Consider the following 27,762-nt stretch of genomic DNA (forward strand, 5'->3'; position numbering starts at 1 on the left):
GATTGGCGAATCGGGAGTCTCAGTCTGGACGTCTTATTTGAGAGTCAAGTGCGGGAGGCGGTCATTCTTTCCTCCCATTGGCTGAGTTGTTTGGGAGGCGGGGCTAACTAGCAAGCGAGGCCTGGAGACCGAGACGCTGAAAAGAAACAGGGAGAAAACCGCTTGTGGCGCACTTCCGGTGCGCTAAACTGAGAAAGATGGCTGCGTCCCAGCAGCAGGGTGCAGCTGCTTCGTCTGCTGCGGGCGTATCGGGTCCGGGTTCGTCTGGCGGCCCGGGTCCGCAACAGCAGCCTCAACCACCAGCACAGCTGGTGGGGCCTGCCCAGAGCGGGCTTTTGCAGCAACAGCAACAGGACTTCGACCCGGTGCAGCGTTATAAGATGCTCATCCCGCAGTTGAAGGAGAGTCTACAGGTGATTGGCCGAGAGCTGCGAGAAGCTAGCGGGATTTGGCTCTCTGGTTCCAAGCGGGAAGGCAAAGGGGCTTTTCAGTCTGGAAGCGAGCAGAAGAGCGTTAGGCAGGAAGTGGAATGGCATTCGGTCCTCTTGATGAGGCCAAAGCGAAGGTCTGCGGATTGCCCTGTGAACGGGATCGGCACGAATGTTGGGCCTGGGAATGGCCGCAACTCGAGTGGGAGGGAGTTTAAAGGAAAAACAAGGCCCTGGTTGTTAAAGCCTGAGTAAAGGACTGGCCTGTACAGAGATTCTGCCTGTGATTGGTAGGTGAGGGAGGACTGTAAGATCTGTCGGGAGAGATTACCCGGAGAACCCTAGATGAGAGCGGGCCTCTGGGGAAATAGGGCTGCTAATCTGTATCGACAGGAGAGATGCCACGTAAAGAGGAGGCTTGAAATTGAGTAGATTTGGGGCGCCTGGGTGGCTCAGTGGGTTAAGCCGCTGCCTTCGGCTCAGGTCATGATCTCAGAGTCCTGGGATTGAGTCCCACCTCGGGCTCTCTGCTCAGCAGGGTGCCTGCTTCCTCCTCTCTCTCTGCCTGCCTCTCTGCCTACTTGTGATCTCTCTCTATCAAATAAATAAATAAAATCTTTTTTTAAAAAAAAGAAATTGAGTAGATTTTTAAAAAATATTTATTTCAGAGAGAGCAAGCATGAGGGAGGAGCGGGGGAGGGGCAGAGAGAGAAGCAGACTCCCTACGGAGCAGGGAGCGCGGCGCAGGTGGGATCCCAGGACCCCGGGATCATGACCCGAACCAAAGGCAGACCCTCAACTGACAGAGCCACCCAGGCGTCCAGAAATTGAATAGATCTTAAGGAAGAGTGTAGATCTACCAAAAGTGCCCCTTCTGTTTCTCTATTTCCTGCATTTTTTAAATATAGACCTTGATGAAGGTTGCAGCTCAGAACTTGATTCAGAACACTAACATTGACAACGGACAGTGAGTATAGTCCCCGTTCCCTCGTCTTAGAACCTCATACCCAGATCCCCACCCGCTTATGCCCCTTCCTTTCATTTCGGAGCCCCACTCCTTTGTGACCTGCCTTGCTCTTTTGCCTCTTCTAAAACAGTCCCTTAGGCCCTGCCTTGGGGCTTCTGGGCCTAAACTTGGTTTCCTGATGGATACTTGGTTGGGTAGCCACTGAAGTTCCAGAGATTGGAAATCCATTCTCCAGTCACCTTCTTCCCCTGGGCTATAGAAAGAGCAGTGATGGACCCATACAGCGCTTTGACAAGTGTCTGGAAGAGTTCTACGCACTCTGTGACCAGCTGGAGCTCTGCCTGGTAAGTGGCCTCCTAGACAGTGGGTGATCACAGCCCTGCCTCTGCCCCCAGGTCTTCAGGAACCTTCATTCATTCAGTCGACACACACTGGGCACACCTCCTATGGGCCACACCTGTGCTTCACACGTGAGGCTGGGGACCCAGTGTTGCTCCAGTCCTTGCCTTCACTAAGCTTCCGGTTCAGTGAGGGTGACATACATCCCCAAATAGTGACAGCTCAGAGTGGTCAGGGCTGTGATAGGAAAAACCCAGGCCACAGAAGTCAGGGCTGTGATGGGGGAGGTGGGGGGAGGGTCAGGATTAAAATGAGGGAAGCTTGGGGATTGTTGAAACTCAGAAAAGGCACCTGACTCTGCCTAGCATGGGTCAGGGAGGGGATGGTGACTCAGGGAAGTTTACTGGTAGAGAGTGCATCTGAGCTGAGGCTAGAACAAAAATGGAAGAGGGGCAGGAGTTTTGAGGAGGGCGGGTGGCTAAGAGCACAGGCCTCTGGAATCTGCATCGACCACCAGTCTCTACCTGCAAGATTCAGATTTTTCCTTTGAGAAATAGATTTTGGGGAAAGATGGCAAGATCATGTATGTAGAAAGCATAAGAGGGTACTAGGCACATGGCAGACATTCTCTGTAGTATCATCATCATCATCATAGTGAACTGGTGTTTGAAGCCAAAGTCAGAATTTGAGAAACCTGGTGGTAGTAGAAAGGTGTCCCAACCAGAAGGAAGAGCTTCTACTTTAATTTCCCTTTAAGAATGTCACAGACTCAGTTTAGCTGAGGTGTAGTAAGCATTAGGGCTTGTTGGATTTTTTTTTTTTTAAGATTTCTTACTTATGGTCACTTGGTTGGATCAGTTGATTAAGCATCTGCCTTTGGCTCAGGTCATGATCCTAGGGTCCTGGGATGGAGTCCTGCATCAGACTCTCTGCTTTGTGGGGAGCCTGCTTCTCCCTCTCCCACTCCTCCTGCTTGTGTTCCCTCTCTAGCGCGCGCGCGCGCTCCCTCTCTCTCGCTCACTCTCTCTCTGTCAAATAAATAAATAAATTTTTTTTTTTAAAGATTTCTTATTTATTTGAGAGTGAGACTGCATGCAGGAGCAGGGGGGAGGGGCAGAGGGGGAGAGAGAGAGAAGCAGGCTCCCTGCTGAGCATGAAGTCTGACGTAGGGCTCCATCTCATCACCTGATGAAATCATCCCCTGAGCAGAAGTTAGACGCTTAAGCGACTGAGTCCCCAGGTGCCCCAGAGCTTGTTGGACTTTGAATATAGCAGCGAGGGTGCTGGGGAACCATGGACGAAGAACGTGGCCCCGCTGGCTTTTTTTAGGAATATACCTGTGGCTGCCACGTGAAGGATGGGTTAGAGGAGCCAAGAGTAGAGGCTGGGAGCCCAAAGAAGCAACCATGACAGGACTCAGGTGGGCTAGGCTACACCACCACCCTGAGGAAGCCGGGACAAGCAGATGGGGAAAGCTACTCTAAAGGCTCTGCGTACAGCCATAGGGCTGCCCCGGACTGTGGGAGGAGCTGTCTCCAGAATGAGGCCCAGAGCTCAAGCTGGAATGGCGGTGGCCTTCCTGAGACAGGCACCCAGGAAAAGGAACAGTTTGGTGGGAAGTGTAGGAGAGCTCTGGAATTTCAGGGGAGGCTGGGGACACAGGTGTGGCGGTGTCACCGCAGAGGTGGCAGCTGAGGAGTGCATGTGGGTGGGAAAGCCGTGGGAGGCATGAGAACGAGAGCAGCTGGGACCTGGGAACTGCCCCACTTAGGGCTTGGGCTGAGTAAGCCATAACTAGACAGCGCAGCCAGAGAAGGAGGAGGAAAACCAGGGGCAGGTGTCATCAGAGCAGCCACTGGCAGTGTCCAGGCTGGAGTCAGGACAGTCCCAGTAATGGCAGCTGACATTCGCTGCATGATGTGCTGGGACTGTGGGTGTCTCACACGCTAGTCTCCCTTTTCTCACCTGACAAGGTAGCAAAGGCAGTTGTTAAACCCATTTTGTTTTGCAAAGGAGGAAACAGACTCAGAGAGAAGCAGCCGTGTGCCTCAGGGTCGCCGAGCATGTGGTCGACAGGGCCAGGCTCTGACTCCAAGTCCCCCGGAGTCCAGAGGACCAAGCAGGCTATCCCAGGCTGGCCCTTGGGGTGGGGGTGGCAGCATCAGGAGTGACACTGAAGCCGCACCTTGCCTGCCTGTCCACAGCGCCTGGCCCATGAGTGCCTGTCCCAGAGTTGCGACAGTGCCAAGCACTCTCCCACTCTGGTGCCCACGGCCACCAAACCGGATGCAGTGCAGCCTGACAGCCTACCCTACCCGCAGTACCTGGCAGTCATCAAAGCCCAGATTGCTTGTGCCAAGGACATTCACACCGCTCTGCTGGACTGCGCCAACAAGGTTACAGGCAAGACGCCTGCACCACCTACTGGCCCCGGGGGCACCCTGTGAGCTGGCAGGGCTGGGAGTGGGGCGGGCCGCGGGGGGAAGGGGACAGGGAGGGAATGAAGAGTGACCTGAAAGCAGCCTTAGTCTCTGCCTTTTCTTCCCGTCTAAGCCCTGTGGCTGGAGCCAGCAGGGGGCAGCAGAGGCCAGCAGGGAGCGGGCAGGGCGGGGCCTCACCGCCTCCAAGCAGCCTGCTCTCCTGCCTAGCCCAGGATGCACTTTGGACTGTCTATGGATGACCTCTTACTAGGGCTCTTCCCCAGCCTGGCCTGGGCAGAGAGCCCAGACCAGCCTCTCTCCTTCAGTCCTTCCTGATTTTGTCCGTTGGGGGTGGGGTCTCTGTGTTTGCTGCTTTTTCTAGCTGTCTCTAGTGTGTTTCTAAGGCATGGGTCAGTTGTTATCTGTCATTTGATCTCTTTTTGTCTCTGTGTCTCTGCCTCTGTGGTCCTGTCTCTGACCATCTCTGTTTTGGTCCTCTTTTTTTGCCTTCTGCCCCCGGTTCCTGACTGGGCCTCTGTTCTGAAGGGGGCTGGATTCTGGGAGCCAGACCCCTTGGTTACCTGGGGCTAGGGGAAGGAGTTTCATTTCCAGGGCCCACAGTCAAGTCTACGGATCCCTAGCACCTCCCATGTCGGCCCAGCCCCCAGGTCCTCAGCCCAGGAAAGGGGAAGTGAAGGGGTTCTAGGCCCTGACCTCAGCATGCCTGGTCTGAGAGCAACTCACTCCCCCACCCGAACCTAGAGTCTGCGTCAGCAAGGGGCATTGTGCAATCCGTGGTAAAGCCTAGCCCAGCTGGATGCCTGGGTCCCTGTATTTTTAGCCCCAAAGGAGAAGTGAAAAGGCCCTAGCAGGGGTGAATCATCAGTCCTGGGGAAGAACCCAGGCGCCTGGGCCCCAGCTCCGGGAAGCAGGCTTTGGGGAGGGGGCTTCAGGGAAGGAGTGGCCCACCAGGCTCCCCTCTTCTCTGAGAGCAAGCTTTGGGAGCTCAGCCATGGCTTTCAGGCCTGGGCAAGTGCAAGGCGGAGCTACCAGCTCAGGCCCAGCTGTTGGGGTGTGAAAGGCTCTAGTGAGTCAGCCTGGTTGCGGGACTGCCCCACCCAACACCTTCTCTGCCCTGGTTGCCATCTTGCCGCCCAGAGGCATCCTGTCCTGGACCCCACATCTGCAAGGAAAGCCTGGAACTACAGAAACCTCTGATTCACCCAGAGCTCAAGTCCCCACACTGGAGTCCTGGGAAATGGCCAGCCCCGTGTGTGTGTGTGTGTGTGTGTGTGTGTGTGTGTGTGTGTATACACATCCCAGGAAGTTTCTTTCTTAAAGAACCAGGCATGTAGGGCAGGCCCCCAGGAAGGGCAACAGACCACTCTCAGGCACTAGCTGAAGATGCTGTCCACAGGAATAAATCTGACACAAATACAGGCTATGTAGTTGGAGAATTATGTTACTTTGTTAAAAAAAAATCTGAGAGCTTAGGTTGGGTAGTGGTCTGTGGGGATTCATTATTATCATGGTCTAATTACTTGTTAAATAGGTGGTTAAGATTTATTTTTTGGGGGAAAAAGTCCTTGATAGAGGTCACAAAGGCCCCACTGAGAAGGTGGTACTGGAGTAGACTCGAAGGAGAGAGAATAGGCATGCGGGCATTTGGAGAAAGAGCATCCCAGGGAGAAGAATGGCAAGTGCAAAGGCCCTGAGGCAGAAAGTGCTGATGTGTTTATGGGACAATGTGGAGGCCTGGACCACAGTGCAGGGACAGGGTTAGAAGAATTGATGCATGTCATGAAGGTCCTTAGCAAGATTTTTACCAAATTATTAGACCCAGAGGGGGATTATACAGCCTAGTGCACAAACCACATGCTCCAGGAAAAGGTGTACATGAGAACCACAGCCACATGGGGCACAACAGACTATAGGGACATAGGTGCAACACACCTCCCCTTCCTCAGCAGAGAACAGCATAGCCCACCACCCTACAATCATGGTGTCCCCAGGTTCTCTGGCCCAGTGACAGTCCCACAGACTCTAAAAGGAACAATCCAACCGCATGAATATACAAACAACTCTCTAATCACCACTTAACCCACTATCTTTCACCCCATCGCAGACTTTGCCCATCACAGGCTGACTCAGCCATAACCCACAGCTCAACATTACTGAAAGCAGCCTTAGCTGGGGACAGATAATGTTTCTTAGGTACAAGTGTGTGCGTGTGTGCCTCAGCTGTGCCTATGGAGGCGGCAACCAGTGACCCACCACCCTCCCCATCATGTGCATCGCAGACGTCAGGAACTGAAGTTCACTAGTTTCACTGCCTTGTGACTGGGCCTCCAAGGAACTGCATCCAGATTCTGGCCTCTGGTGTTCTCAGCCTCACCCCAAATAAGGACAAAGACACTTGGAAACACTGCTTGCTACACACGCAGCCACAGAGGCCACGCACACAGCCACGGCTTGCTGCAGTCACATAGATGCTCGCACACAGCCTCTCAGGCCAGAAGGCTCCAGCCGGCCAGATCCACACCGGGGGCTCCTCAAGGAGTTTCCTACTCTCAGTCTCTCCAGATCCCATAGTGGCTCTGAGTGCCACAGTTGTGCAGCTAGATATGTAAGTCACAAGCGACCGCCACCCGGAAGACAGCTGCAGTCGAGTACACGCTCCCACACCCGGAGATGGCTAAAGTAAACAGTAGAGTCAACCACACAGGCGCAGGTGGTTTCACACATGTGTTCACACAGCCATGGCGGGCAGGACTGTAAGGACACAGCCCTCACACCGGAAACGGGGCACGCATTCTGGCGTCCCGCACCTACTTGCCCTAACTGCACCCAGCCACACCAGGGCACACACGTTCGCACCTACAGTATACACACGCGCGTGCGCGCCCGCCACATAACCCTCGGGCACGCCCCCCACACACACACCCGCCACACAACGCCGGGCACGCCAGGCGCGCGCACGTGCCGCGAGTACACGCTCCCCCGCTCGCCCGCGCACTCGCACCGAGTCTCACACCCCCGCGTTTCCCGTCCCCGCTTGTTTTTCTGGAAACTCTGCTCTCCGTTCCCCTCCCCCTAGGCCGGAAGTGCCCGCCGTATTTTTAGCCGCTCGGGTTTCCGCCCCTTTCTTCCTCGCTCGGCCCGCCCAGGAGCTACCCCCCCTACCCCGCCGCACCCCGCGGGGACCCCGGCCATCCCCTTTCCCACCGTCATTCCAGAGGGGATTCCCGGCCGCCACTGGGGCCACGGATTTTCCCGCTGGCTACGTGGGGAGCGGGGAGGAGTCCTGCCCTGAACTTCCTCCCGGGCCGGGCGTCTGGGGCCTGGACGGGGTGGGCAGGGGGATGGGAGCTAGGCTCCTAGGCGGGACTGGGGAGAGGCTGGGGGCTCGTACTTGGACTAGAGAGAAAGGGGGCTGGGCGCCCGGACTTGGGGGTCTGAGGTAGGAGAGACTGGAGGTTCGGTCTCCTGAACCTGAGCAGAGAGGTGGTTTGGAGCCCCGGACCCGTTGATATGAAAGCAAGAAGGGGCCAGGGCGCGGGGTCCCACCCGTCTGCGTTTCGGTGGAGGGTCGGCAAAGCTCCCTCTCCAACCTCTTCGAACGTCGCCCAATCCCAAGCGTCCTGGCTCTGGGGCCGATGACTAAGCAGATAGGACAGGGGAGGGGGTCAGCCTGACTCAGGGATGGGAAATGCTCCCAGTCTCTAGGGAATCGAAACTCCCCCAGCATCGCAGCCGGAGCCGAGCCAGACGCCGGAGACCCCGGGGTGTCCCCCCACCTCCGATTTTCCCGCCGCCTCAGTCCTACTAGCGGCACAAGGATTTGGAGCCCAGCCGGGAGGCGGGTACCAGGCACCTCCCTTTTCCCCTTTTTCCCCGTTGTCCTCGAGGCTGTTGTTTACAGGCGACACAAGCCCTGGTTACAGGAGAGGAACCCGGGCGTCCGGGTCGAGTCTCCTCGTCACGGCTTCCAGGAAGCCCCCTCTCCCCCGCCCCTTGCGAATGAGTCACGGGCGAGCGGGAGGCTGCAACCGTGCCAAAGCCGCCCGCAACCGCCCAGCTCACGGGACTGGCCGGGAAGGCCCCTCAGCCCCAGAAAGCGCCGCACCAGGGATTCCCCCGAGTTCTGTCCGACGAGGCAACTCGGTGTGCCTGGCGGTCGCAGCTTGCAAAAAACAAACTTTCCACCTTTGTAACTGCACTCCGTGGCAATGACTTCTACCCCCGGGTTTTCACTCAGGGCAGCCAGCTCACCAAGATCCTCTTAAAAGTAAACTTTCTTCCCAGGTTCCTGTAACAGAGTGTCACTCAGGGCACCCCCTTGACAATAACAGACTTGCCAACGTGGGGGGCCACCCCGGCAAGGTAAGAGTTCTCTCAAGGCTCACCCCTTTAAAAGACACCCATGCGACCATCAGTTGGGGGCATGACCCATTTCTTCCACCTCCAAACGACTTTCCATCAAGGCAACCCTCCACCACAATAAGACTTCCCCCTTTGCAATCTTGCGTTTTCTCAGAGGGCCAACTCGTAGTAACAGGCACTAGCACAGTAACTTGGCCTTTCTGTGCCTGGGCTTCCGGGTGTGTAAAATGGGCATAATACGTCCTAGAGTTAACGTATGTAAAGCACTTTCAAAGAATAGTGCTTAGCCCAGAGCAAACGATCCGAGGGCCGTTCACTATCTGCGTGAGCAGGAGAGGCTCCTTTCCTGCCTCGCGGGTATCCGGGACCCCCCGGCCCCCGGCCCGCGAGTCCCCCCGCGAGTCGGGGAAGGGCGATGGCGATCAAAGTTCTCCGAATCCGGGTTGTTCAGGGGTGAGACCGGGCCAGGCAGGCGGCGCTCAGAATTCTCCACCTGGCCTGTTAGTCTCCCCTCCGTGCGGCTCCTAAGGATTTCTGTTTCTAAGTGTTTGTCCCTCCCCCCCTCCGCCCACTTTCTGTTTATGTGACGGTCCTTCTCGCTTCCTGCTTCGGGTTTGTCTCTCGGGAACTATCTCTAACATGTCCTTTCGGTCTCCCAACTTCTCTCCCTGACCTGTCTCACCCTCTGTGTCTACATCTCCCTGCGTGTGTCTCTCTCGCCACCTCTGTCTCTCTGTGTGTTTTTCTCTTTGGATCTCTCCATTTCTGTCTCTTTCTCTCTCCGCCCCCGTCCGCTTCTCCGGCGCACGCCCTCTTGGCCTCTGCCCTTGTCAATTCCCCCGGGAGCCCTACCCCCCACCACGGCGCAGTTCGATTCAACGCGCCTCGGTCTCCAGCCCTGAAATTGGGCCGACACCACCACCACCCTCCCCACCCTGGACACTCCCCGCTGGGTCGGGGCCACCAGCGGGCCAGGCTCGGATTCGTCTTGGCCGGGGGCCGGGGGCCGGGCGGGCCTTGCTGGGGGCGAGCGTCCGGGAAGCGCCCCTCCTGGCTCCACCCACCCGGGCCAGCCCCGGTGGCCACGGCTCCTCCCACCGCCTCTATAAAAATACCGCTCCGCCAACCAACCGCAGCCTGACTTCAGCGCTCCCACTTTTGGCCGGATCCTCAGCCCATCGGCCTTTCGCGCCGCCATGGATCTCTCCGCCATCTACGAGGTGAGCCTCCGCCGACCGACATCCCTGGGGCCCTCTGGCCTGACTCCCTTCTTAAACTAGGGATCACTAGCGCCGAAAAGTCCGGGACCGGGACCTCCGGCTCCCTTCTCAAACTGCAGCTCGGGAGGGTCTTACACTCCGGCCCCGGGTCTCTGCCTCCCTTCTCAGACCAGTGCGCGTCTCGGAAGGTGCAGACGGAGCTCGCGACTTTCGGGTCTCCGGCCCAAAACTGGTGGGGTGGCCTTGGAGAAAAGAAGCTGGAGGACTTTTTTCAGACCCGGGCTGTCTGGAGGCGGAAATGGCCCCACACCTGGCTTACCCCCTGGTAGTTGCTCAGGGCGCGGTTTTGCGCGGAGGCGTTTCTGGGGTTGGAGTCTCGGGGTAAGGAGAAGCCGATTTAATGTCTCTCCACCCATTGACCCAGCGGGGAACTTTGGGAACTCTAAAACCGGAGAGATCCCGATTCCGGGGTTAAGTTTGTGTGCTTCTCCGGTTGTGAAAATGGAGAACCCCATGCGCGGGGTCAGATCCCGAGGGGCCCAGAGGCTCGAAACTGGGAGGACAGTGGTGTTGCCTGACTCTGGGGTTCTCTTGATCCATTCATGGATCAAGTCAGGGGAGCCGGGGTGCCTGGATCCCTCGGGATAGGCTTCTGTCGCGAGGAAATTCAGAACGTCCAAATCGGGATCTCTGCGATCCGGCACCCATATTTTAATGTGCGCAGGTGGGGCTCAGGCCAGGAGCCCACAAACCGGACTGGCAAGCTCTTAGGTGCCCTGCAGTTGTGGTGGGGCGTCACCCAGCATTTTCGGTGTCTTAACCAATCCCTGTTCCACAGAGCCTCTTGTCGGTGAGCACTGACCTGCTATCTGACCAGGGAGAGAGCGAGTCCAGCCCAACTTGGTCCTCCTCCGGACTCTGGAGCCTCAGCTCATCCGACAACAACCCGGCTGGGGTGGGTGCCCGCCTGCCTGGCCGCTCCACCAGCCTGGTGGAGGGTCGAAGCTGTGGCTGGGTGCCGCCACCCCCGGGTTTCGCCCCCCTGGCTCCCCGCCCGGGCCCTGAACTGTCGCCCTCACCCACCTCACCTACTGCAACCCCCACCACCTCATCCCGGTACAAGACTGAGCTCTGTCGGACCTTCTCGGAGAGCGGGCGCTGCCGCTATGGGGCCAAGTGCCAGTTTGCCCATGGTCTGGGGGAGCTGCGCCAGGCCAGCCGCCACCCCAAGTACAAGACCGAACTCTGCCACAAGTTCTACCTCCAGGGCCGCTGCCCCTACGGCTCCCGCTGCCACTTCATCCACAACCTCAATGAAGATCTGGCTGCCCCGGGCCACCCCCCTGTCCTGCGCCAAAGCATCAGCTTCTCAGGCCTGCCCTCTGGCCGCCGGACATCACCGCCACCGGCAGGCCTGGCAGGCCCTTCCCTGTCCTCCTGCTCTTTCTCTCCCTCCAGCTCCCCACCACCACCACCTGGGGACCTTCCACTTTCACCCTCTGCCTTCTCTGCTGCCCCTGGGACCCCAGTGGCCCGAAGGGACCCCACCCCAGCCTGTTGCCCCTCCTGTCGAAGGGCTACCACTAGTAGCCTCTGGGGGCCCTTGGGTGGCCTGGCTCGGAGCCCCTCTGCACACTCCCTGGGATCTGATCCTGATGAATATGCCAGCAGTGGCAGCAGCCTGGGGGGATCCGACTCACCTGTCTTCGAGGCTGGGGTTTTTGGGCCCCCCCAGCTGCCTGCAGCTGCAGCCCCCCGACGACTTCCCATCTTCAACCGAATTTCGGTGTCTGAGTGACAAGTGCCCCACCCGGTACAGATCAGCTGGATCTCAAGGGGGCCATTTCTCTTTTGCTGGGGGTTCCGGGTAACCGGGGGACTCAATCAAATAGCCTCCCCCCACCTTCCGAAGTGCATTAACCCAATCCCCTGACCCCACGCTGGGGCAGGTCCCCAGTGTGCAAGCTGTGTTCATGGTGTTGGGGGACGGAGTGTTTTCTGGGGTCTTGTAAAAAAAAAAAAAAAATGTAGCAGATTTGAGGAAGGCAGTGAGCTCTCTACCCACCCCTCCCTTTCCCAATGCTGTGAATAGTAGGCTCCCACTGCCCCTTCCAATTTCTCCTAGACCCTGAGGTTCCGGTGTCTGGTGGTGACTGGAGCCTCCCCCTGAGGGGGAATCCTGGTGCTCAAATTTCCCTCCAAAAGCAAGTAGCCAAAGCCATTGCCAAACACCCCCACCCCACCCATTGGGACCCTTATTTATGACGACTTTATTTATTCTATTAGATTTTATAGTATTTATATATATGGGTCGTCTGCTTCCCTTGTATTTTTCTTCCTCCTTTTTGTAATATTGGAAACGATGGAATAATTATTGTTATAAGTATACTATAATAATATATTAAGTAATATATTGTTGAAAGTTTATTTTTGTGGTTTCTGGAATTTTTAAATAAAAGGAATCTGTGTGTAAACTGGAATCCCGGGTTTTCCGCGGTCTAGAAGCAGTGAAGAGCGGGGAGGGTGGCGTGGGCTCTCAGAAGCAGGATAGGCGCGGAAGACGGATCGCTCTGCAAAACCTTTGCGCAGACCGAGCGGCCCGCGGCGCTTACCTGGCAGGAAGTGACGTCACCAGGCCCGGCTGTTCACCTGAGAGGGCGGGGCCCAGGTGAGGTCACCCTAGGAACTCGGAGAGCCAGTTCCCGAGGCGTGGGGGCGCGGGCGCTCCCGTCCAGCCGCGCTCCTTGACCCAGCTCGCGGCCGGGCGCGGGCGGGGACGGCATGTTTCCGTCCCCACGGGGCCGAGGGAGGAGGGCGGGGCGGAGCGGAGAGGACGGAATGTGCCGGGGCGCGAGCCCAGGACAGACGAGGGTGGCGCAGCGGGTGGGGGAGGGGGCATCCCTAAAGTCGGGGCGTCCCGGGGTCCTACCACCCGGCGTTCCAGGACGTGAAAGCCCGCGGGACTCAGGTTTTTGGAATCATTGGGGAGGCAGCTTGAAAGCCTGATTCCAGATCTGCGAGGTAGTCTCGGCGACTTGGAATTCTAGTTCCTCGGTGTCTCCGAAAACTTACAGGGGCAGCAAAACGCAGCATTCTGGCTTTCCGGGGCCCCAGAACCTCGGAACTGCAGAGTCTTGGCCCGTCGGGACTCGAGAAGTCCGGCATTGCGGGATCTCGCCCTTTGGAGGTCTTGGAAGCTAGAGGGCTCGCGCTCCAAGGAGGGGTCGGGCCCGGGAGACCCGACAGGCCCGACTGTGGGTCGGGGCCGCGTCGGGCGGGGCCCCGGGTACTGCGGCGTCCTCGGACCATACAAGGCAACAGGCGGCGGGAACCACCCTGGGGCGGGGGAGCCGGCAGCCCCGCGCCCGGAAGCCGCCCCGCGTCAGCGCTGGCGCCCCGCCCCCCTTCCGCCGCCTCCTCCGCCCCCCTCTACCCCTTTCTCCCCCTTCTTTTTCTTCTCTCCCCCACTTCCCTCTCCTCTCCCCACCCTCTCCCCTGCCAGTTCCTCCTCCCCTACCCGCCGGCGCCGGTCTTCCCCTCACCCTCTCCAACTCTTCCCCTCCCCCAGTAGTCCTCTCCCTTTCCCCTTTTTAACAGGTTCCCCTTCCAGCCCCCACCACCCTGTCCCTGACCCCCTCCTCTCTCTTCTTCAGTTCCCCTCTTCCTCTCCCTTCTCCCCCTTCCTCCCCTCTCCACCCTCCCCCCCCCCCCCCCCCCCCCCCCCCCCCCGGCCTCTCACACACTCATTGTCTCCTCGGTTCCACCTCTCCTCCCCACCCCTCTGCTCCCTCTTGCTGGTGTTCACCCTCTCCAACCCCTTCTCCTCCTCTGCCTTCTCCCCTCGCTTCCTCCTGCCTCCTTGCCCTCTCTTCTTTGGCTCTCTCTCCTTGCCCACTGGCAGGCCCTGACCGTTGATCTCCTCTTCCCGGAAACTGCCCTTCTTCCCCTCATTTTTTGGGAAAGGTTTCAGATCCCCAGACTTAGAGGAAAGGGTTGGAGTAAAAGAAACACGGAGACCCAAAGACACTGGGGAGGCAGAAAGCAAGAACGTGCCATGCAGAGACATTTACAGACACTGAAAGAACAAGAAACTGACATCTCTGGTCCTTCCCTTAGCAAAAAGAGATTTTCTGCCCCTTCTAAGATCAAAAACCTCATTTGAGAAAATGACCCCCACCGCCGCTATCAGTGCCAAACACTCAGGAGTCCCCTTGACTCATCTTTGTCAAACCCACACCCCAGCCCAGCAGCAATTCTGTCTGATTCACCTTCTCCATAGATCTACCTGCCTCCCGCGGCAGCCACCCTGGTCCTACCCAGCACCATCTTCCATCTGAACCTTGCTAATACCCGCTTCCTGGTTTTAATGGCTCAGGGCCTACATTCAGTCTCTCCCCACTCGCCAACAAGACAACCACAGGGAACCTGACCTAACACTTGAGTCGGTAAGATCACATAAAAGGCAAAGTCCTAAGTCCTCACCAGCTTACATGGCCTGGCTCTTTGGCCACTATTGCTCTAGTCACACTGGCTTTCTGGCTGCTCACCAATATACCTGACTTGCTGCTTCAGCCCCAGGGCTTTTGCACTGGCTCCTACCTCTGCCTGGAATATTCCCCCAGGTATCCCCATGGCTTACTCCCCTCCTTTAGGTCTCTGCTCAAATGTCTCCTCAGTGAAATGGTATTTGACTACTATTATTACAACCCACACTGAATCTCTGTCACCCTCATTCTCCCAACTCCCAACTTTCTCCGTGACATTCACCACTACCAGGCATATAAGATGTAATTTTCATGCTTATAGAAACCTGCCTCTCCCACTAGAGTGTCAAATCCTCAGGGGCCAGGACTTTGTCTTGTCTTCGCTGTATCGCTCATTCCCAAACCCTAAACAGGAGTCAGTCACATAGTGCTGTTTAGCATTTGTTGAAAAAAAAAAAACAAATCAATTCAGAAAAATGGAGGGAAAGAGAGAGTAAAAAAACCCCAAAACACTGGAGAGAAAAACGATTAACTGTGATGTGATTGATGTTAACTTATAGTAATCATTTCACAATTTATACATATATCGAACCATGTTGCATGTCTTGGACTAATACGGTGTTATATGGCAATTATGGCTGGTAAAAAGTCCAACACAGGAATATGGAAAAGGAGGCAGTGCCATACAGTTTGCGGAGGACCCGACACATCTAAGAAGTCTTTAACTGAGATTTGCAACCCAAGTAAAAGCTCAAGCGTTTAAGAGGCGATACCACCCTCTGGCGGCCGGGATGAAAACGGCACCTCCCCGCGACACAACACTTTCCCGGGAGGTAGAGTTCCAGGAGTTCCAACCCGAAAACTCCAAATATCGAAACGTTCATTCCTCTAAGTGGGGATGTAGATGTTTTGGTTGATTTATAAGATGTATAAATTCGTAAAAAGAGGTTAAGAGGAAAAAGATGCTCCAGGTGAGGATCGAACTCACAACCTCGGCATCGCTCCGCTCGCACTGTCGTATAAGTACCGCGCGCTAACCGATTGCGCCACTGGAGCCCCGGCCGCACCCTCGCGTCGCGAAGTCCTTCAGTTGTTCTTGACCACGTGACCTAGCTGGACAACTCTGCCTTTTGCTGCATATGCAAATAAGAGTCTTTTGGTTGACCAATGGGAGAGAGTGTGCTTCCAGTTCCGGATTCTCACGCCCCGAAGGCCCTTGCTGTAAAAGGGAAAAGTCTCAGAGACGTTAGGAATGTGGAGGCGTAGCCTGCCCGGGACTCGCCTTCTCATGAATATTCAGATACAAGGGTGGGGCTTAACCCTTTAAAGGCTGCCTGGCCGGAAGGCAGCCCCTCCCCCCCGCGGGCGGGAACAGGATATGAGCCCGGGTGGCTGGTGGGGGGAGGGGAAGGTCCCGGCGACCGCCCCCCGCCTCACAGCTGAGACCGGACTCTCCCGCCACAGTTGTCGCACCGCCGCCGCCAAAGCCCAGCGGTACTCATCCCAGAGCCTTGAGGGGTCCAAAGTCGTGGACTCCGGAGTAGCGAGTCTGTACCGCGCCCTGAGAGACCCCAAAGCGCAGGCTAAAGGAACCCAAATATCCAGGTGCCCAGCGCCCCCTCCTGGAGGAGCCGGGAGTCCGGGACATCACTCCGCGCGATCCTGGAGGCCGAGCTTCCTGCGCCCTGGTTAAAGAAGTTGGGATCCCAGACCGGTGATTACCTCCAAGGGTTCCCAGATATTCGAGTCCAGATATCCGAACTTGGCATACGGACTCCTAGCGCCCCAGCCAGTTTGTTTGGGGCTGAAACGCCCACCACTTCAAGGGGACCCAGGAATTTGGGACTCCCCTGCGCTCCCGCCTGGAGATGGTTTAATATCTGCTCCAAGAGTTAGGGGAACTCAGGAATCCGGTCGCCCCACGGCCCTATCTGGAAGACTCAGGAATTTGGGTCTCCAGCGCCCCATCTGAGAGCTAAGTGTCGGGACTCCCAGCATCCCTCATTTAGAGGACCAAGAAATTCGGACTGCTACATCCCTTTGCGAGAGACCCCGGATTGTGGTTCCCGGAGCCTGAGAACCCGAAGTTCACGCCCCTAACTTGCAGAGACCCAGGAGTCCGGCCTTGCGGCTCCCCGAGGACCGTACTACGGTCGAATAAGAATCGAGCAACCTCGGTTCTGGGCTGGAGACTCCCTGGGAGGTGAGGGAGGGAGGCGAGGGGCCCCGACGGGCTGGGGGAGGGGGCGGCGCCGCAGCCGCTGAACAATGAGGGGGCGTGCCGGCGGGGGGCGAGCGGAGGCGCCAGCGGGAGTTTGGGTCTGGAGGGGTGTGGGGAGGCGCTGGGGACCCGGCGCGGTGGTGGGGGCAGTAAGCGGATCGCGGAGGGACTGGCTGGGAGGTTGAGGGGAGGTGTGTTGAGGGCTCATGGCCAGCGCCCCAACTCGCAGCCCTGGGCGGGGGAGGGAGCCGTCTGCAGGACCCTGGCATCCGGTCCCCCAGCCTCCTCCGCCCTCCCCTGGGACCCCGCGGCCTCCCGCCCACGGCTTTTCCCAGCCCTGCCCCTCGCCCTCGGCTCCAGCCAAACGTTCCCAGGATCCCTGAGCCTCCAGCCCCAGACAGACCAGACTCCCAGCTTCAGTCTTCTTTGTCTCAACCTTTCCATCTTTTTCTCTGTGTTATCGCCGCTTGTGCCCCTGTTTCTGTCACCGTGCTTCCGTCTGCCTCCTTAGTTACTCTTAGGGGGTCCCTCCTGGGTTTAGACCGGGTTCCCAATTCTCTGGCCTAATCTGTGAGTGTGGCCAGTGTGGGGAGGCTGATGGGGTCTTGATATCCAAGAAGGGGATCTCTCTGCAGCAGGCGCTGAGCCACTCAGCCATGCCCGAGGGAGCCCGTGGACCGAACCTGTCCAAACCCAGCCCTAGCCTTGGCCGTGGCCCCACAGGTGAAGTGTGTGACTGCGCAGCTGTGTGTGAGAGCCAGACAGGTGAGCGTGCAAGAGAGGGTGGGGTCTGCTGGGCATTGGGTCCTTTAGGCCAGGCACTGTGAGGACCTCTATGGCTGGCCTCAGTGCTGCGCAGTGCTGGCAACACAAGTGATCAATACAATCCCAGCCCTGCCTACACAGAGCTCCAGGTCGCCTAGGGCAGATGGAACCATCCCCAGATGCTGACAGTCCAGAGGGGAAAACCTGTGGTAGAATGGTCAGGGCTGAGACAGGGTTGTGGGGAGTGGTGGAAAAGCCCCATCCCCTCACTGTGGGAGCCCAGCCTGGGATGGCTTCATGGAGGAGGGGACCGGCTTCAAGGAAGAGGAGACATCTAAACAGAATTGAAAGATGAGGGGGAATGAGTTGGAAAAAGCAAGGAAGAGTATTCCATGCTGAGGGGACAGTGTGTGCAGAGGCAAGAGAGGCTGGTTTTTCTTGAGTAACTGAAAGGCAAATAGGACTGGAGTCTGGAGTGTGAGAAGTGGTATGGTTATGGAAAGAGAGCAGAATGGAAAGGTCTCGAATGGCCACGTTGCATAGGGCCCTGTGGATCTGAGAGTTTGGACTTTATCCCGAGGACGTGAAGGACTCGAGCACTTGAAGTGACAGGGTCAAATGGGCAGATTAATAAAGATCTCCCAGGCTGACACATGGAGGTGGACTAGAAGAGTGGAAGCCGAAGCCCAGAGGAGACCCTGATGGGAGAGGACTGGCCAGGACTGGGGCAGCGCAATGGGGAGAGGAGACTGGAGTCCTGGGGAAAGATAGTGATGTGGTGTGGATGAGTGTAGAGCTGAGAGCACTCACTCAGGTGGGGACACCCCCTGATCTCCTGCTCCACACTCCCAGCAGGTCCTGCAACCCCTGCCATGGCCTCCCCCCGAGGTTCTGGGAGCTCCACATCCCTGAGCACGGTGGGCTCTGAGGGGGACCCGGCTCCAGGGCCCACCCCAGTCTGCTCAGCGTCCAGGCCAGAGCCCCTTCCAGGGCCCCCCATCCGCCTGCATCTGTCACCCGTGGGAACCCCGGGTTTGGCCAAACCCTCGAGGCTGGAGCGAGTGGTTCGAGAGATCGTGGAGACAGAGCGGGCCTACGTCCGGGACCTTCGTAGCATCGTGGAGGTGAGGCCAGCCGGCACCTGAGCACAATAGGAACCCAGGCCAGCCCTCCGCATCTATAACCCCAGTCATCCCTGCAGGACTACCTGGCCCCTCTGATGGATGGTGGGGTCCTAGGGCTGAGTGCGGAGCAGGTGGGCATGCTATTTGCCAACATCGAGGACATCTACGAGTTCAGCAGGTCAGAGGTGGGAGGGATTGGGCACGGGTACCAGTGGGTAGGGTCAGGGATGGTGGGCTGTATCCTAACCCAGACCTTGGAGCCCCATAATGCCTTGTCCAGGCTGGTACCTGGGTGTGGTGACTTGGGGCAGGGATCATGATGGGAAGCAAGGAACCAGAGTGATGGAGGGTGAGGTAGATGGGAGCTTGAGGACCCCGAGGAGGCCTAAATCCTGAGATGTGTCTCAGTGCTGTGTCAGATGTGGGATCACGATGAATCCAGGGCTCACGTGGGGCCCGAAGATCATGCCAGTGTGAGCATTCATGCGACCATCTCGGCCTGGGAACCCCCTCAGCCCCAGATAGACCAGATGGTTGGCCAGGACCCAGGAAGGAGGATGCTGGGGTCCAAGGATCCTGACCCCTCTGAGTGTCTTCATGAGATCTGCGGATGATTGCAGGAGATCTGAGAAGGCATGCCAAGAACCGCAACAGGATCTTAAGCTCATCGCAGCCCTGAGGGTCATGACACCCCTCTCCCTGGGTCATATCACAAAATCCCCACTCCCACCCCAGGTCCATGGCAGCTGTGACAGTGTTTCTTTTCTTTTTTTTTTTTTTTTAAGATTTTATTTATTTATTTGACAGAGAGAGATCACAAGTAGGCAGAGAGGCAGGCAGAGAGAGAGGAAGGGAAGCAGGCTCCCTGCTGAGCAGAGAGCCCGATGCGGGACTCGATCCCAGGACCCTGAGATCATGACCTGAGCCGAAGGCAGCGGCTTAACCCACTGAGCCACCCAGGCACCCCTGTGACAGTGTTTCAAGCGGAGGAATAGGATGCTGTCCACAGACAAAGTCTGAGCAGCTTGCTGTGTCACAGCAAGAAGACTTCCTTTGGGTGTGGTGACCCCTTGAGAGACCCTGGCCCCCACCAAGGCCCCAGCCTCTTGGAGTCCTCCCACAGGGGGGTTCGCGGATGGGGCAGCCCCTCACCACCCTCTCTCCCTCACAGTGAGCTCCTGGAGGACCTGGAGGGCAGCAGCAGCGCGGGGGGCATTGCTGAGTGCTTTGTGCAGAGGGTGAGTCAGGGTGAGGGCGCTCAGTCTGGGATGAGGCCTGGGGCGGAGCGGGAGGCAGGGGGGCAGCGGGAGCAGGCCTGGGCTAGGCAGGAGGGAGGCCCTCGGGATTTGGGACCTTGGGTCTCCCTGACTCTTGTGTCACCTGCAGAGTGAGGATTTTGACATCTACACGCTGTACTGCATGAACTACCCGAGGTGAGGGGTGAGGAGCTCCTGCCGGGCCCCAGGCCTTGCCCCCTGAGTTGCTGTGTCAGCCGGTCTCCCTCACCTCGACCCATCCAGCTCCAACCCCTACCAGACCAGGACAGTAACTGACCTCTCCCTAAGCTGCCCTTGACCGCCCCCAGCCCCTGCAACCCTGACCACTCCCCATCCCCTCCCAGCACCCCCAACCCAGAGCTGCCAGCCACCCCCCAACCCTGACCTATGCTGTACCCCCAGCTCCCTAGCCCTGCTCCGGGAGCTGTCGCTGTCCCCACCCGCAGCCCTGTGGTTGCAGGAGCGCCAGGCCCAGCTCCGCCACTCACTGCCTCTGCAGAGCTTCCTGCTGAAACCTGTTCAGCGGATCCTCAAGTACCATCTGTTGCTGCAGGTGGGCTGTGGCCCCAGGGGGCTGCCCGGGGAGGGCAAGGGCAAGGTCCTGTCCGGCGACCCCCTGGTGGGACATCTGGAGGGTGGACCCAGGACAAGTTCCTAGAAGCTGGGACAGCAGTTGGGGCAAGGGCTTGTGGCTGGTGGGGACTGGCGCCAGCTGATCCCACTTTCTGACTCTGCCTGTGTCTCTCTGTCCTTCACTGGGTCACCACCTCTGCCCCTACTTTTCTGTTTCTCTCCCTCTTTGTTGTTATCATTCTCTCTCATCTCTGTCCCCTCCCTGGGTACCTGGGGACTGCCTCGCAGGAGCTAGGCAAGCACTGGGCGGAGGGCCCAGGCGCTGGGGGCCGCGAGATGGTGGAAGAGGCCATCGTGTCCATGACCGCGGTTGCCTGGTATATCAATGACATGAAACGGAAGCAGGAGCATGCGGCGCGCCTCCAGGTGAGCCCCGGAAGATGGAGGCGGGGGGGTGTCGGGGCTGCTGGATGGGGGCAGCGGGCAGGAGGGCCTCTGGTGGAGGTGATCGGCCTCTGAGCGCTGGCTGGGACAGCACAGCCCTGTGGCTGACACCCCCGTCTTGTTGTGTGTGCACTTCCTGTCTCGGTGCTTGTGCACTTCGGTGCCTTTTGCACCTGATGGGGTCCCAGCAGGAAGTGCAACGGCGGCTGGGCGGCTGGACTGGCCCGGAGCTCAGCGCTTTCGGGGAGCTGGTGCTGGAGGGCGCATTCCGAGGTGGCGGAGGGGGTGGCCCCCGACTTCGAGGGGGCGAGCGGCTGCTTTTTCTATTCTCACGGATGCTGCTCGTGGCCAAGCGCCGGGGCCCGGAGTACACCTACAAAGGCCATATCTTCGTGAGTTCAGGGTTGGGGGTGAGGCCAGAATGTCCCCAGCAAGGTTTATCACCTATACCTATAGCTGGGTACCTACAGGGAGGGCTAGTGGCAGGGTCTACAAAGGAGGAACCGCCCAGGTTAAAAGAGCCACATTTTCTTGAGTCCGAGGATAGGGGTGAGGTTTAATAAGGGGCAAGGCCAGCAGGATGCCGGTGAGGGCCTAGGGATCTGGGGGGCCTGGATTTAAGCTTGCTGCCCCTTTCTGTCCACCCCTCCCCCCATCTAGTGCTGCAACCTGAGTGTGAGCGAGAGTCCTCGAGACCCTCTAGGGTTCAAGGTGTCTGATCTGACCATTCCCAAACACAGGCACCTTCTCCAGGTGGGTTCAAGGTGGTGCTGGGTGGTCAGGGCTCCCCTCTGCCTCTAGACCTTACACCCGGCTCCCAACTCTGCCCTGTCCCACCCCCAGGCCAAGAACCAAGAAGAGAAGAGGCTGTGGATTCACTGTCTCCAGCGTCTCTTTTTTGAGAACCACCCTGCCTCCATCCCTGCCAAGGTACAGCTCCTGCTATGTCCACAGGCCTTGAGCGAGCTGGAGGACCTCCCCCCACCATAGCTCTGCAAAACCCTGAGGGTAGGGGACTCTCTTAGACCATGACCCATAAATTGCAGAGTTAGGCTGCCTGGGTTTAAAGCCCAGCTCCACCATGTCTCTGCTGTGTGACTTTGGGCAACCTCTCTGATGCCTGTTTCCTCACCTGGCGGAATCAGCACTAACCCCACGGAGTTGGGGGGATTACTGACAGTCACAAGTCATGTGAGGTGCCTCATGTGTACAGCACCCATGAACAGGACTGTGACCGGGGCGCTCAGAGACAGGCGCTCTGCCACGCAACTCCCACCGTTGTCTCTTTCAGGCCAAACAAGTTCTCCTTGAAAACAGCCTGCACTGTGAGTTGGGGCCTTGGGATTATGTGGGAGTAGAGGCATGACTCCCGAGGAAAAGTCAATTATCAGGTTCCAATTTCTCCCCATAGGTGCTCCTAAAAGTAAGCCTATTCCAGAGCCCCTGACACCCCCACTTGGGTCTCCACGACCTCGAGATGCTAGAAGTTTCACCCCTGGACGAAGGAACACAGGTAAAGATGGAGTCCTGAGCTCCCCACCCCGGCTTCTCCCCCAGGAACTGTACCCCCAGCCTCCTTCTTCGGGAGCCTGGAGCTGGGCCCCTCATGGGCTTCTAATCTCCCTGTCCCCCAGCTCCATCTCCGGGACCCTCTGCTACCCGCCGTGGCCGTAGACAGTCTGGTGAGTGTCCTCCACCTAAAAGTTGACTAGAGAATGCGATAAGAGCTGGGTCCTTGACATCACTGTGTTCTCTCCCCAGAGCCAGTAAAGGAGCCGTACGTTATGTTTCCACCAAACGGTAAGTGACTGCCCCAGCCCAGCTGGGTCCAGCCCCATCTGTCTGTCTGTCTGTCTTTTTCCAGGGGATGTCCCATGGGCATGGGTGCAGGGTGACAGGCAGCTCATCAGCTGTAAGGAATGACCTTGTTCCCGCATCTCATTCTTTTCTCTTTATCATCTCTCCATCCCCAGCTAAGCCTAGACTCAAGGTAAGAAACACCCTAGGACAGGGTCTGTGGACCCGTACTCCTGGGCCTGGGAGAAAGGGATGGGGCCCTTCACTCCAGCCTTCCATCCTCTCTCCTTGCTCACAGCATACTGGCAGTGAGGGGGAGCTCTACCCCCCCTTAGAGCCTCAGCCACCAGTTCCAACTTCCGGACCCCCTGAGGACCTGGAGGACACTGGACCCCCCACGCTGGAGCCCTCTGGGACCTCCATCACTGAAGAGATTCTGGAACTATTGAACCAAAGAGGCCTCCGGGATCCAGGGGTGAGCTGGGCATCACATCGTGGTGTCCTTGGGGCTCTCAGCTGGGAGGGGAATAGCCCCAGGGGGCCAGAGGGCCCAGCCTGCCCTGACATCTTTGGCCTCTTCCCCAGTGCCCACTGCCGCCATCCCCCCACGACATTCCCAAGTTCTCTGGAGACTCCCAGGTGCCAGGCGACAGTGAAACCCTCACATTCCGAGCCCTGCCCAGCCGAGACTCTTCAGAAGAGGAGGAGGAGGAGGAGCTAGAGATGGACGAACGGGGGCCTTCCCCGCTCCACGTCCTGGAAGGGCTCGAAAGTTCCAGCGCGGCTGAAACTACCGACGTTTCCGGCCTTAGCAAAAGTCCAGACGCACCCGGCCTCCCTGAAATTCCCGGCCTGTCTGAAATTCCCAAGATTCCCCACCTTCCTAGCCTCTCTGACATTTCCAGTGTTTTTGAAATGCCCCGCCTTCCAGCCATACCTAATGTCCCGGACATTCCTAGTCTCGCCAGCACTCCCGCCCTTCCCTGTGACTCATGGCTCCAGGGACCTCTGCAAGGGCCAGATGAGGCTGTAGCCACCAGGAGAGAACTGTTCCCCGGAGGCAGCTCAGCAAAACTGGGGGAACCCTCCTCAGGTGGCAGGGCAGGGCAGGAGGAGCCTGAAGAAGGGGAACCGTTCCCAGACTTCCAGCCCCAGGATGTCCCCCAAGATCAGGGATTCCCAGATGAGCTGGAATTCCGCTCTTGTTCAGAAATCCGCAGCGCCTGGCGGGCCCTGGAGCAGGGGCAGCTGGCCCGGCCAGGTTTCCCAGAGCCATTGCTGATCCTGGAAGATTCGGATCTGGGCGGAGGCAGCGGGAGCAGGAAGGCAGGAGCCCCTAGTTCGGAGAGGGCAGCTTCCCGGGTGCGAGAGTTAGCCCGGCTCTACAGCGAGCGGATCCAGCAGATGCAGCGGGCCGAGACCCGGGCATCGGCCAACGCCCCCCGTCGCCGGCCTCGTGCTCTGGCCCAGCCCCAGTTGTCCCCCCGCCTGCCCCAAGAGCATGCTGAGCCAGGTGAGGTCCAGGTGTGTGGTTGCCAAAGATGGCCCCCATGGAGACCTCAGTCCTGACTCCGTTCTTTCTGTGCACACAGGGCCTCTGCCTGCCTTTGGACACGTGCTGGTGTGTGAGCTGGCCTTCCCTCTGACCTGTGCCCAGGAGTCTGTCCCTCTGGGTCCTGCCGCCCGGGTTCAAGCTGCCACACCTTTGTCTAAGCAGGGAGGCTGTCCAGGTGGCCGGGGTCTCTCTGTTTCCAGTTTGCCGGAGGAAGACCATCTGGGCATCCGGGTACCAGCTGCTAGGCGTCTGTCTGAGCAAGGAGACCCTCAGAACATACAGAGCATGACTGTATCCACCACAGCCTTGCCCCCGCAGGAAGACCCCCCAGATGTGCAGGTGCTGGCTACAGCTCTGCCGGACCCAGGAGGCCACCTGGAAGTCCAGCATCCAGCTACCACTCCTCTGCCTCAGCATAGAGGCCATATGGACACCCAAGTTCCAACCAGCCCAGCCCTGCCTGGGCAGAGATGCTGTCCTGACGTCACAGTTTTAGCTACCGCCACTGTGCCCAAGCAAGAAGGCCCTCTACATAGCCAGAGCCCAAGCAATACCCCGTTAACCAGACAAGGAGGTCCCAGGGATGTTCCATTTCTGGCTGGTGTTGGCAACCAAGCTGTCGACATCTCGCTTACACATGGAAGCAGCCTGGACCGTCCGATCCCAGGCAACGCTGCACTGCCCTCACAACATGACCTCCCGGACATTCCAGTTCTGGGTGCTTCACCTCTAGCTGCCTGGGAAGGCCCCCCGAGCCATGAGATCCCAGCCAGCGCTGCGCCTTCTTTGCCCCAAGACCCCTCAGACATTCAGTTTCTGGGCACCTCGTCCTTGCCTGCACACGAATGCTGCCTCGACCATCAGCTCCCAGCCAGCACCGCACTGTCTTTGCCCCAGAATTCGAATGTTCCAGCTGCTGCACCTCTGCCCCAGCGACCAGGCCTCCCAGACACCCAAGTCCAGGCCCTCCCACCACTGCCCAAGCAGGGAGGCCTCCCAGACACCCAGGGTCCATCTGCTACACCTTTGCTTCAGGAACAAAGCTTCACAGACCTTCAGATCCAAAAACGTTCACCGTTGGAGCAGAGGAGCCTCTCCGACGTCCGTGGTCCAGCCCCGACACTCCTGCCTGAGCAGAGAGGCTCTCGGGACTCTCAGGGCCTGTTTTCCACCCCGGCTCAGACCACCATGGTTCTGTCCAAACCAGGACACTACTTGGCCTCTCCTGTCACCAGGTCAGAGTCTTCAGAGTTGACCCCACCCCATAGTCCCCCTCTTCCGACCCGGCAGCTCCTGGGCCCCAACGCAGCTGCCCTCTCAAGGTACCTGGCAGCCTCATACATCAGCCAGAGCCTGGCTCGGCGGCAAGGGTCTGGGGGAGAAGCCCCCTTGGCCTCCCGGGGTCCCTGGTCCTCCTCTGCCCCAGCATCGCGGGCCCCTTCACCACCACCCCAGCCGCAGCCCCCACCGCCCCCAGCCCGGAGGCTCAGCTATGCCACCACGGTCAACATCCACGTTGGGGGTGGCGGGCGGCTCCGGCCAGCCAAGGCCCAGGTCAGGTTGAACCACCCTGCTCTCTTGGCCCCTGCCCATGAATCTGTGGGCCTTCGCAGGGCCCAGGGAGCTCCTGATGCCCCTTTCCACATGTGAGCCCAGATATCGGGCTTCTTGAAAAGCAAGGACTTCAGCTGGATGCCACAGACCCTCAGAACTTCACCAGAAGTCCAGACACTGAGCACAGGTCTAGAAATTGCTGCAGCTTTCCAACTCCTGGGAGCTGCTTTGGCGAATGGTCCTTTTTACTTACCTTGACTAACTCAGCAGGGATGGGGAAGGGGATGTCATTAATATTTTGTTAATATTATGAAGTTATGTATATTTTCCCATTCTGGAGGTAGTGGGCGGATGACAAGACAATGAATGCGAAGGTCTGACACAGCATGAATCAGTGGTTCTGAAAACAGGAGGCATCTCAAACTTGTTGGAGAAATTACTGACAACCACCCATTAGTTTGGTGTTTGCGTTTAGTTTATGAACTGCTTGATGCCATCCAGGAAAACCCAGTTAAGCAGCTTGGTTCCAGGTCAACTTAGAAGTTTACCCAGTTTGTGTCTGCTAGTATCTCATCTGTTCAGCCATCTCTATGTATATCCATCGGCTGGCTGTCCCATCTCCCCTACTCCATGTCCCATCTTCCAATCCATATGCCATGATTTAATCAACTCTGCCCTATTCATCCATCCCCCTACCCCTTTCTCATACCCATTCCTCCATTATCCCACCTGTCCATTTTGTCCAACCGGCCCTCTCCATTCATCCCTCTGTTCCTCCATATTTCCCCTTTTACGCATCCCTACATCTCATTCAACCATCTAATCCATCAGTGCCATCACGTTATGTTCCCTATCATCCATCCATCCCTTCCGATCGCTCTTCATCCATCCCTCTTTAATCAGATTCTTCTGAGTCTTGGTACTACAAAATTTCAGAGATTCTATTATACTAACACCAGAGTGAACTGGGTTTGGGATTCTGCAAAGTCCGTTCCACATCTGATTTCTCACTCCCCAACACATGAATGTTCTAATTCTTGTGCCCACCTACACACATTGGATCTTTTTACTCCCTCACTTTAGTTTGGGACCTCTCAAGTGCCCCCACCCCTAAGAGAAATTCAGGTCGGAGACAAAGGCTTTTATGTTAGAATCATTCTGCCCCCTCCCAGCAGTGTTATGCTGGGCAAGCAGCATAACTTAAGCAGTTTCTTTGGTAATACTAGCTTCATTCATTGAATGCTAAACCTCTTGTACTTAGCACCTTGTTTTATTTCATTTTCCCTGGAATTCCCTGAGGTACCAGTGTCAAAGCTGAGTTAAAATCCTGATGTTTCTAGTTGGTGTACATCCTCTGAGTCTGGTTTTCTCAGCTGGGCCAGCCGAGAATTGTAAGATCATGGTAAATTCAGTGAGCATGGCCTCACTTCCCGGGGCACTGCTTGACTACCAGAGAGATCCCCCCAGGGTCCAGGATCCAGTTCCATCCTAGGAATCTGAAGTTTGAACAGTGAATGGAAAGAAAAAAAAAGTGGCGGTTTATTGAGTACTAACTGCATAGCAATGGCATTAGTCGCTTTATGTGAACTCATTCAATTTGAATCCTCAAGAGATGAGGAAACAGAATAGAGAGTAAGGGGGTCTGCCCCATCACATAGCTAGGCAGAAGCAGAGCTGGAACTCAGATCCACACAGTCTAGCTGGAGTCCATACTGTTAAGTGTCTATTTTGTGCCCGAATGGATAAAAGGAACCCCTTCCCTCTGGGATAAGGCTTACAGCCTAGTGCCTGCCCTAAGTAATCCTTAGCTGCGTAAGGCAGCAGAAACAAGACCTGGCTCAGTAAATGTCAGCTGCTGACTTCTAGTCCCTTACCAGACAGTTACTGGGCTATACAGCTGGGCTAGGGCTGAGCTGCCCTCCCATCCTCCACCTCCAGCTGCACATTCCCAGCTGAAGGAAAGTTCCCAGCCTGGCCTGGGCTCCCAGTGGCGCCGGAATTCCCGGTATTTGAGGAGGCGGCTGGGAGAGAAAGGGGCAGTCTACTCCAAAGCCTCAAGTGGGGAAGGAGAGGCGAACCCCCTCCGCCTTTCCAGATGCAAGATGCATCCCAGCTGTGCCTCTGGCAGGGAGCCAGGAGCCTCAGAAGGGGGTCTCTGAACCCTGGAAGAAAACCATGGACACCAGGCTTGCTTTGGCCCCTCCTGTTCCC

At 57.6% G+C, this 27,762-nt stretch overlaps 3 protein-coding genes, 1 long non-coding RNA gene and 1 other non-coding gene across 11 annotated transcripts; 3 read left to right on the forward strand and 2 right to left on the reverse strand.

Moving 5' to 3' along the window:
- The first annotated feature begins 56 nt into the window (after positions 1-56).
- MED29 (mediator complex subunit 29) lies at positions 57-4,255 on the forward strand. The gene is made up of 4 exons (XM_004776174.3): positions 57-413; positions 1,337-1,395; positions 1,655-1,739; positions 3,939-4,255. The coding sequence occupies exons 1-4, from the start codon at positions 198-200 to the stop codon at positions 4,179-4,181; spliced, it is 603 nt and encodes a 200-aa protein (XP_004776231.1). The 5' UTR covers positions 57-197; the 3' UTR covers positions 4,182-4,255.
- A 5,365-nt stretch (positions 4,256-9,620) lies between these two features.
- ZFP36 (ZFP36 ring finger protein) lies at positions 9,621-12,231 on the forward strand. The gene is made up of 2 exons (XM_004776172.3): positions 9,621-9,757; positions 10,596-12,231. The coding sequence occupies exons 1-2, from the start codon at positions 9,734-9,736 to the stop codon at positions 11,553-11,555; spliced, it is 984 nt and encodes a 327-aa protein (XP_004776229.1). The 5' UTR covers positions 9,621-9,733; the 3' UTR covers positions 11,556-12,231.
- LOC106004079 lies at positions 12,159-13,162 on the reverse strand. The gene is made up of 2 exons (XR_001176930.2): positions 12,830-13,162; positions 12,159-12,406 (listed from the first exon to the last, which is right to left on the reverse strand). It is a non-coding gene; the product is annotated as an uncharacterized LOC106004079 (long non-coding RNA).
- Positions 13,163-15,204: 2,042 nt separating this feature from the next.
- On the reverse strand, positions 15,205-15,297 carry TRNAI-UAU. Its single transcript is given in 2 exon segments — positions 15,205-15,240; positions 15,260-15,297. It is a non-coding gene; the product is annotated as a tRNA-Ile (tRNA).
- A 284-nt stretch (positions 15,298-15,581) lies between these two features.
- Positions 15,582-26,890, forward strand: PLEKHG2 (pleckstrin homology and RhoGEF domain containing G2). 7 transcript variants are annotated; one of them, XM_004776169.3, is made up of 19 exons: positions 15,583-16,444; positions 17,098-17,227; positions 18,080-18,351; positions 18,429-18,529; positions 19,523-19,589; positions 19,738-19,784; positions 20,031-20,181; positions 20,490-20,627; positions 20,837-21,037; positions 21,306-21,398; positions 21,489-21,575; positions 21,937-21,970; positions 22,057-22,158; positions 22,280-22,327; positions 22,407-22,445; positions 22,619-22,635; positions 22,741-22,917; positions 23,028-23,955; positions 24,035-26,890. In XM_004776169.3, exons 2-19 carry the CDS (start codon positions 17,119-17,121, stop codon positions 25,645-25,647), a joined length of 4,224 nt encoding a protein of 1,407 aa, XP_004776226.1. In that variant the 5' UTR covers positions 15,583-16,444; positions 17,098-17,118; the 3' UTR covers positions 25,648-26,890. The 7 variants fall into 7 exon arrangements, with proteins under 7 accessions (XP_004776220.1, XP_004776221.1, XP_004776226.1 ...); XM_004776170.3 differs by having other exon boundaries at positions 18,083-18,351; XM_004776163.3 differs by having other exon boundaries at positions 15,582-16,444; positions 22,619-22,917.
- The last annotated feature ends 872 nt before the right edge of the window (positions 26,891-27,762 follow it).

This window comes from Mustela putorius, unplaced genomic scaffold (assembly GCF_011764305.1).
Source record: "Mustela putorius furo isolate JIRA1106 unplaced genomic scaffold, ASM1176430v1.1 tig00000196_pilon_pilon_pilon, whole genome shotgun sequence".
Taxonomy (NCBI): Eukaryota; Metazoa; Chordata; class Mammalia; order Carnivora; family Mustelidae; genus Mustela; species Mustela putorius.

What these genes read in the sequence shown, in the direction of transcription:
- MED29 (XM_004776174.3), top strand. Translation starts at nt 198, where the DNA reads ATGGCTGCGTCCCAGCAGCAGGGTGCAGCTGCTTCGTCTGCTGCGGGC. An exon ending in AGTTGAAGGAGAGTCTACAG is followed by an intron (nt 414 to 1,336) that starts GTGATTGGCCGA and finishes TTTTAAATATAG; the next exon opens with ACCTTGATGAAGGTTGCAGC. An exon ending in ACTAACATTGACAACGGACA is followed by an intron (nt 1,396 to 1,654) that starts GTGAGTATAGTC and finishes CCTGGGCTATAG; the next exon opens with AAAGAGCAGTGATGGACCCA.
- ZFP36 (XM_004776172.3), top strand. Translation starts at nt 9,734, where the DNA reads ATGGATCTCTCCGCCATCTACGAG. An exon ending in ATCTCTCCGCCATCTACGAG is followed by an intron (nt 9,758 to 10,595) that starts GTGAGCCTCCGC and finishes CCTGTTCCACAG; the next exon opens with AGCCTCTTGTCGGTGAGCAC.
- PLEKHG2 (XM_004776163.3), top strand. Translation starts at nt 17,119, where the DNA reads ATGCCCGAGGGAGCCCGTGGACCGAACCTGTCCAAACCCAGCCCTAGC. An exon ending in CTGCCTCCATCCCTGCCAAG is followed by an intron (nt 21,576 to 21,936) that starts GTACAGCTCCTG and finishes TGTCTCTTTCAG; the next exon opens with GCCAAACAAGTTCTCCTTGA. An exon ending in GAGGCCTCCGGGATCCAGGG is followed by an intron (nt 22,918 to 23,027) that starts GTGAGCTGGGCA and finishes CCTCTTCCCCAG; the next exon opens with TGCCCACTGCCGCCATCCCC.